This window comes from Eumetopias jubatus, unplaced genomic scaffold, assembly GCF_037043125.1.
Source record: "Eumetopias jubatus isolate StellerSeaLion01/CBP00866 unplaced genomic scaffold, mEumJub1_p1.0 scaffold_14, whole genome shotgun sequence".
Classification (NCBI taxonomy): Eukaryota; Metazoa; Chordata; class Mammalia; order Carnivora; family Otariidae; genus Eumetopias; species Eumetopias jubatus.
In genome coordinates this window covers 102,068,177-102,076,039 of record NW_028274820.1, presented here as the reverse complement: position 1 = coordinate 102,076,039, position 7,863 = coordinate 102,068,177, and the positions used below count along the sequence as shown (strand labels likewise).

Sequence of the window (7,863 nt, the reverse complement as noted above, 5' to 3'; positions counted from 1 at the left end):
TGGTTATTATGCACGGTGTGCCTGGTGCTGGATCTATGCAGAAATTACTCAAACTGGCAGGAAAAGGGCCTACTGACACCTGACAAGAATAGGCACTCAAATGTGTATGAAACGGCCAGTACAGGGAAGCATCAGGGGGCCAGCCAGGAAGGCATTGCAGAACATTCAAATCAGACCTTGTCCTCCTAATTACTGGCCCCTGACAGGTCTCACTTGACCCCACAGAAAGCTAAGTCCCTGCAGAACTAGCCCCACCTGCTGGGTGTGCCTGGCCTCCCCTGGGGAAGAACTGGGAGCAAGGTGCAAAGGAGCTCAGGTGGGGGCACTTGCCCTGTTACCAACACCCCTCCTGCCCCGAGGCCCCCTGCCTCGCCCCCTCCCCCCGCCGTCCCCCAGCCCAGAGCAGAGCATGCTGCTCCTCTTTCAAACTACACAGCTCACCGGGAGAAAGGAACACTCGGCCACCAGCTCTAAAACCAAATCTTTATTCTCTAGTTTGAAAAGGAGGGTAAGTGGTTGTTCTGTTTCATTCCAGAGAATAGAACAAGGCCCAATAGGTAGAAATCACAGGAAAGCAGATTCCATTCATCATAAGGAAGAATTTCTAACAATTAGAATTATCCTACAATAGAACCAGGGCCTCAGGAGGTGGGGAGACTCCCTGTCACCTAAGTGTTCAAGCAGAGGCTGGGCATCCATAACCTAGAAATGTAGAAGAGGAGACTCGCCCCTTTCTGCCTGTCAGCCGACCCTCCGTGATCAGTGGGGCAGTCCTTTCCACCATGCTGAGTTCTGGAATGAGTGGAGGGTTGGGGTGTTCAGACAAAAGCCTGGACACGGGGCTGCTGACAGCCAGGGGATGCTCTAAGCGCTGGGAGGGTGGTGCACTGATCTCGGGGAGGGGGAGTGGGGCTGAGCGCTGACAGTAGATGGGCCTGAGTCCCGGCGCCTACGCAGGGGCAGGAGGAAGGGGACGGGGTAGGACAGGTTAGAGCAACGCGGCCTCACCTCTCGGTGCTGGAAAAGGCCCAGGCGCGCGCTAACAAGGCCAGCAGGTTCTCCCAGGTGTATCCAGCTGGTCCACTTTTCCTCCCAAGTGCTCATTTACTAAGGACTGTACCACACCTACTTCCAAAAACTGAGCTGAAGAAACTCATAATAAAAGACAGGGACATTAAGGCGTTAACACCAGAGGGGAAGGGTCTTCCTGGCCCCTGGTGGCCCCTCCAGCAGGAGGGCTCTAAGGGGTAGGTGGAGCTGCTATTGCTACTTTTCCGGGGCCCAGGGCAGTCGGGGCAGAACCTTAGCAAACACCAGCTGGAGGCCAGAGTCCCATGCTCTGCGAGTGGTTTCCCTGGCGCCCGGGGCCGGCCCTCCCTCCCTAACAGGGCCCAGCTCCCCGGCCGCTCTCCCATCCCTTGCCTACACCAGCAGCAACACAGGCCCCCCACAGCCTAGGCCCACAGCAACACTCTCGTGTAAATGACGCCTAGCCCTGCCCCCTCGGCCTCCGCAGCCCCTGCCCGCTCAGACGTCATGCTTCTTCTGATGGGCCAGGAGCTTCTCCTCGTCGTCAAAGGTCTGGCCACAGATGGCGCAGCAGAAGGCGCCGTCCCGGATGTGGCTCTTCCGGTGGGTGATGAGATTGGACTTCTGGCTGAAGCTCCGGTCGCAATCGGGGCAGGCATAGGGGCGCTCGCCCGTGTGGATGCGCCGATGGGACACCAGGTTGGACTTCTGGCTGAAGGCTTTGCCGCAGTCTGGGCAGACGTAGGGCTTCTCGCCGGTGTGGATGCGCCGATGGGCCGCCAGGTAGGGCTTGTGGCGGAAAGCCTTGCCGCAGTCCGGGCAGACGAAGGGCCGCTCGGGGGCGTGGTCGCGCCGGTGGGCCGCCAGGTGGCTGCCCTGGGAGAAGCGGCGCCCACACTCCTCGCAGGCAAAGGGCCGCTCGCCCGAGTGCACCCGGGAGTGCGCCACCAGGTGGGTCTTCTTGCCGAAGTTCTTCCCGCACTCGGCGCAGGTGAAGGGCCGCTCCCCCGTGTGCTGCCGCTGGTGGGCCCGCAGGAAGCGCTCCAGCCGGAAGCTCCGGCCACAGTCCTCGCAGCTGAAGAGGGAGGGGGGCGCGGCGGCCGGCTCGGGCGGGGGCGCTCCCGGGGCCTCCAGCGGAGGCTCGGGCGCCCGCTCCCGGGCAGGTTTCAGCGGGGCCTCGGCGCGGGGCTCGGACGAGGCCTCCAGGGAGCCGGCCGGAAGCTGGGGGCTCCCCGAGCCGGGGACGCCCTGTGCAGACCCTTCGGACCGCTTGTGGATCTTGCTGTGGGACAGCAGGTTGGGTTTGTGGCGGAAGCGGCGCCCGCACTCCGTGCACGGGTAGGGCTTCTCGCCGGTGTGGATGCGCCGGTGTGAGGTCAGGTAGGGCTTATTGGTGAAGCGCTTCCCGCATTCGGGGCACTGGTGGGGCCGCTCGCCCGTGTGCACACGGCGGTGGGCGATCAAGTTGGGCTTGTGCCGAAAGCGCTTGCCGCAGCAGGCACACTGGAACGGGCGGTCGACCGCGTCTCCACCAGGCCGGGGGGCGGTCACAGCCGGGCGGCCCCTAGGCCGAGGCCCGAGAGCCTTGGCTGCTGCCTCCTCCAGGGCCTCGGCTACGTGAACCCGCTTGTGAGCGACTAGCTGGTCCCACTGGGCAAAGCTCCGGCCACAGTTGCCACATATAAAGGGCCGGGCCTCCGGGGCCGGGGGGTGGCACCTCCGCACATGAGCTTGAAGCTGCTTTCGTCGCCAGAAGCGTCTCTCACATTCAGGACAGGCGATGGGCCGCTTTGCAGCCGAGTGGGCCCGTAGATGCAGAACCAGGGGAACCCAGCCTCGGAAGGTCTGCCTGCAGAGGTGGCAGGCAAAGCCCAGATCTGGGGTGGCAGCGGCATGGACCTGGCAGTGCAGTGCCAAGAAGGGGGCGTGTCGGAAGCGACGGCCGCATTCAGGACAGGGCAGGGGCAGCCGGGCCTGGCAGTGCCGGGTGTGAAGCCACAGGGCCACCCAGCCCGGGAAATGCCTTCGACAGTGGGCACAGCGATGGGCCCTACTGGGGGCTTGGCTGCCCGACTGGGCCACGGAAGTGCCTTGTAACCTCAGCCCGTGGGGCTCCTTCTCCAGGGTCTGGGGCAACTTCTGGGAGGGCCCAGAGACCTTGGGCTGGGCCGGGCCCATGGCCAGGGGGCCCTTGCAGCGACGTTCCAGCATGGGTTCCTCCTCTGCTGAGGGTGGAAAAGCAGTGTCACTTCTGGAGATCAATTCATCCTGCCCCAGTTCCTCCCTGGCCGACCCCTCCTCTCCAGGCCTGAGAGGAGCTCGTCCCTCTGAACTCCTAGAGCCCTCGAATCTGGCCTATTCTTCTATTTCCTTGTCTGTCCTACATCATTTCAATCTTGCGCTTCTAGATACCATTTCAAGTGTATTTAAGTATTTACTCAGTATTTACTAACCCTGGAAACTACCAGAAGGGAGGAACTCTGACACTTCTTGGAATCCCCCCTCATGCTAGTCACCCTGTGTCTGGCATGTAGTAAACACTCCAGCGTTGGCTGCACAAACATTCCTGCCTTCAGACTCACCAGAGAACGTGGTCACCTCTCCCTATGGTGCTTTAGGCTTTTTACAGGCGCTTCCCTGCTGCCCCCTGCTCGTTTCTATTATTTCCTGCCGCTACATTTGAGCTTCACAGCAACAGTGAGGTGGGACAAGCAGACATGAAGCTCCCAGCTTGACAGATGAAGCAACTCTGAGGCATAAAAAGGAGAGGGGGGGTTTGCCCGAGGGGACACAATAAACCAAGAGCAGAACCAAGACCGGGCGACAGGTCTTCTAAACTCCCAGGCCAGTGTTCTTGCTTCTAAAACGCCTGGGTTTGTGAAGTTCCCACAGAAAGAAACTCCCACAGCCTTTACCCTATTTATCCTCTCCTGGGTTCTAATCACATCACAGGGGAGCGTTTTTGGCCTCCCCAACCTCAGTCGCTCAGGGTAGAAGCCTGGAGAGCAGGAGACAGCGCTTCTGGGGAACAGGAGGGGAGTGCTAGATGCTACTTGCAGCGCTCTGTAAGGCCAGGCCACTGCCTGTCCAGACTGCCCACACTCTGCCTGCCGGCCCTCCTCTACCCACACACACGATTAGCACATCGCAGGAAGGAGAGCTCTCCTGAATCCAAGGAACACCCACAGCCGGCTACCCTCCCCAGGGGTGGTCGGAATTACTACCGGGGCAAGAGAAGGGGAGGAAAGACAAGACTGTAATCCCTGTCCTCTGCCAGGTCATGCCCCAACCCCACCAGGAACTGCCCCACATTGCACTCCTCACTCCTCCACGGTGCCGAGGAGCCCAGATTCCTCAAGGACAGCTTCCTGCAGCCACTGAGGGGTGGGTGGTGGTTAGCCTCCTAATAGACCTCCACTGCCGGCTTGCAAGCTCCAGACACATCCTCCTAAATTCCCTAGAGCCAAACTCCTCTCGAAGAGCTCAGACATGACTCATTCCCCATGGCCAGACTGAGCACAGGGAAGACGCTGGTATGGGAAGGTCATCCTTCCCCCCTACAGGTGACCGCCTTCCTCCAGGATGAGGAGATCTGAGCACTGGGGCTGTGGAACGATTTGGGAACCCAACAAAGAAGGCCAGACTCTACCCTGGAGACCGTGGAGCTGGAGATGAGGCTTTTTCCAGCTCCTCCCGGGGATGTTCCTGGGGATACTTCTGTGGCTGTAGCGCCTGCTTCGGCCCACACTCTGGTAGCCCCCAGATGTCAGAGAAAACTGCAGCAGTAAAGACACCCCTACCCCCATGGCAGAGCTCAGACCTCTGAGTGCAGAGAGGCCAGCCTTACCTGCGGGGAGGGGAGAGAAAACACGCATGAGGCTCTGAGCTCCTCCAGGGCAGTCATCTTTGTGTCCTCGCCAGCCACAACCCCCTCCCCCCACCCAAGCCCCACACCCCGAGCGGCCGAGGAACCTTAACGGATACTGAATTAATAGATGAATGTGCCCCCTTCACCAAGGAAGTACTCGACAGCGTCTGGGGGTCATTTCCTCCACGGGTAAGGTCACAGCATGAATTCTCCATGCTGATGGCCAAAGGCCGGGCCGATGGCAGAAACTCTGGAATCCCTGCTGGCTCCCCTTCCCCCACCCTCCTCCCAAACAGGAATTCCAGGCTCGGTTCCCAAGGGGCTGCGTAGGGCGAGCTAGTGTGGCCAGGTCTCGGTCACAATCCCCTTGCACCTCTGGATGGCAAAAGGTCGTGGAGATTCCCACACCCCCCCTTTTGTTTTCGCGAGTGTCCCCCGTCCACGTCGCGGACACACGGCTGCGCGCACCCCGAGTGGGCCCTTTCGGGTGCCCACGCAGAGCGCACCTCGCGGAGCCTGTGCGCAGGTGCGCGGGCTCGCCCCCCCCCCCCATTCGGTCCAGCACTGTCCCCCCCACACAGCGCACACACAGTCACGCGCCCCCGGCAGGTAGGGCCGCCCGCCTCGGGCCCGCGTGGAACCCCGCGCCCTGCCCGGGACGAACCTCTCCGGCGGGGTGCGCGGAGGCGCGTCGCGCGTCCATGAGGCCGGAACGCCGGCGCCGGCGGCCGCGCTCCTTAGCCCGCGCGGCGACAGCGGCAGGTTCGAGTTCACAACTGCCAGGCCCGGGCCCAGCCCCCCCGCCGGTTCCCAGCGCCACGTGACTACAGGAGCTGCCGAGGGTCAGTCGCGGGCTGGGGCCGGCGGCCGCGGCCGGAGGGCGGGGCGGCCGGGGGCGGGCGGCCGGGGCCCGTCCCCTCCGCGCCCCCCTCCCAGCGCCCCCTCGCGGGCTGGGCCGGGGGCGGCAGCCCGGAGCTCGGCTCCGTAGCCATGGCGACCGGAGCCCGGATTTTCCGGGACAGGCCCGGCTCAAGTTTCCCGACCCTTTGTCCCTACGGAGGACACGCGTCCCTGCGCGACCGCGTGGCCGGACCGCGGTCCCTCGGCTAGACCCGGCCTCGGCTGGCTTCCTCCGAGAGGGCGCTCGCCGCCCCCGGGCCACCCCTTCACTGCTTCGGCCGCCGCCGGCCACCTCGACCTCTGGCCGCGCTGCAGCCCCGAAGTGCCCCTGGCTGGGGGCGGCGCGGCTGACCCGAAAGTCTGGCTTCTGGTTTGTTCACAGTGGAGAAAGGAAAGGCCCGACCGCGTGAACTTTAAAGAAGGAGAATACCACCTATTTCAGAAATTACCACGAGCAGGCGTTCCCGGCTTCCCGTGGCCGAGGGCGCGGGGCCTGGCCCAGTGGTCGCTCTGGCCCCGGGCATTTCGCTTGGAACCGCGCAGCAGCCGGTCGGCGAGCCGGGGAGGCAGGCGCGAGCCTGCGCCCGTGACTCACCGCCGAGCAGGTGGCCGTGGCTTTACGAACCAAACACTTCCTGGGTTTTCCAGGCTAGTACAGTGTCATGTACTTTTACGCTTTTCAACAAAGTCGATGTTAATTGCGCAATCATTTTTAAAACACTTAAATCTGTTGCATCAGTTCTATCGGAAATAGAATATATAAAAATCTCTCATACTTTTAGCTCTTAGAGTCAATTACATTTCAAATTTTGGTATGTCTCCTCCGGTGTTTTTTTCTATACTTAACCTATGCACGTTTGACGTAATAGGGATAATGCGTTGCAAAAATGTATTCTGCCCTTTTCACTAACAATATTGTGAGTTTTCTCCCATTTTATTAGATACTCTCTTATGGCGTGATTCTTAATGGCAGCATAAATGTACAAGTAAACTTTCTTGGTTTTCTATATCATTAGAGATTGATCTTTTATCACACATGGCTGATTTTTAAAATTCAAGGAGTGGGGAACTGACGGATCAAAGGCAAAGTATATTTTTAAAATGCTTTCTAAAATGTCTTCCAGGAACATCTATTAGCTTTCCCTTGAGAAATGCCCATTTTTTCCATATCCTTGAAGACGCTGGCTATTTTTTCAAATTTAAAGTCATTATTTCTCATTGTTTTGAATTTCATTTCCTAGATTACTAGTGAGCTGGTTTGTTTTTTCACATATTTATTGCCTGTTTGTATTTTCTTTTTTGCGAATTTGCTTATGTCCCTTTGCTCACTTTATTTGTCCATTTTTTAAAGTTGGGAAATTGGTTTTATTTCACATTGTTTGGGGGTTCATATCTTATAAAGTAAAAGGCTTTTATAGTTTCTGCCTTTGGTGCACATAAAGAGCAGCCACCGCACCCGAAATTAAATTTTATGTGTGTATTTTTATCACAGAAAATAAGTTTTAATATCTAATAGTGTAAGTACTCCCCCTACACACAGATTCCTTTTTTCCCCCAAAAAATATTTCTTGGCTACAATCACTCATTTATTCTTCCAAATAAACTTTAGAGTTTGTCAAATATTTAAAAATTTTTCTTGTCAATATTTTAAAATCCATTTGAAGAGATTTAAGATTCATGTCCCCCCCCCCCATTTGTTCAGGGCTTATTTTATCTCTCACAGTCAAGGTTTCTATTTATAGGTTCGATGTATAAGTTTATACTTTTTATGTAATAAAAATTCACAAACATGAAAAGAAAAACTTGTCAGAGCATGAGTTTTGGAGTTCAGAAAATATGTTCATAGCTTAAAGCATACTGTACAATGTATGTTAAGTTTGATGATTACAGAAGAATGGATTTGTCTATCAGCGCATTCAGATGATACTCTTGTTTGTTTGTTTGTTTGTTTAAGTAGCTTCCACCCAGCATGGAGCCCAGTCAGGGGGCCTGAACTCAGGACGCTGAGATCAAGACCTGAGCTGAGATCAAGAGTCACACACTTAACCAACTGAGGCACACAGGTG

General features: G+C 57.6%; 1 protein-coding gene across 12 annotated transcripts; it reads right to left on the bottom strand.

Moving 5' to 3' along the window:
* Positions 1 to 469: 469 nt before the first annotated feature.
* REPIN1 (replication initiator 1) lies at positions 470 to 6,437 on the bottom strand. Of its 12 annotated transcripts, none has more exons than XM_028106313.2 (3): positions 6,247 to 6,437; positions 4,679 to 4,805; positions 470 to 3,254 (listed from the first exon to the last, which is right to left on the bottom strand). In XM_028106313.2, exons 1-3 carry the CDS (start codon positions 6,319 to 6,321, stop codon positions 1,528 to 1,530), a joined length of 1,929 nt encoding a protein of 642 aa, XP_027962114.2. In that variant the 5' UTR covers positions 6,322 to 6,437; the 3' UTR covers positions 470 to 1,527. The 12 variants fall into 12 exon arrangements, with proteins under 12 accessions (XP_027962114.2, XP_027962126.2, XP_027962115.2 ...); XM_028106325.2 differs by having other exon boundaries at positions 4,679 to 4,876; positions 6,247 to 6,323; XM_028106314.2 differs by lacking the exon at positions 6,247 to 6,437 and adding an exon at positions 5,562 to 5,671.
* Between the last annotated feature and the right edge of the window lie 1,426 nt (positions 6,438 to 7,863).

Excerpts from the sequence above, each read along its gene's own strand:
- REPIN1 (XM_028106311.2), bottom strand. The coding sequence starts at position 4,904 with ATGCGTGTTTTCTCTCCCCTCCCCGCAGGTAAGGCTGGCCTCTCTGCA. Across the intron at positions 3,255-4,678 it reads CCAGCTCCACGGTCTCCAGG|CAGAGGAGGAACCCATGCTG; the intron begins GTAGAGTCTGGC and ends TTCCACCCTCAG.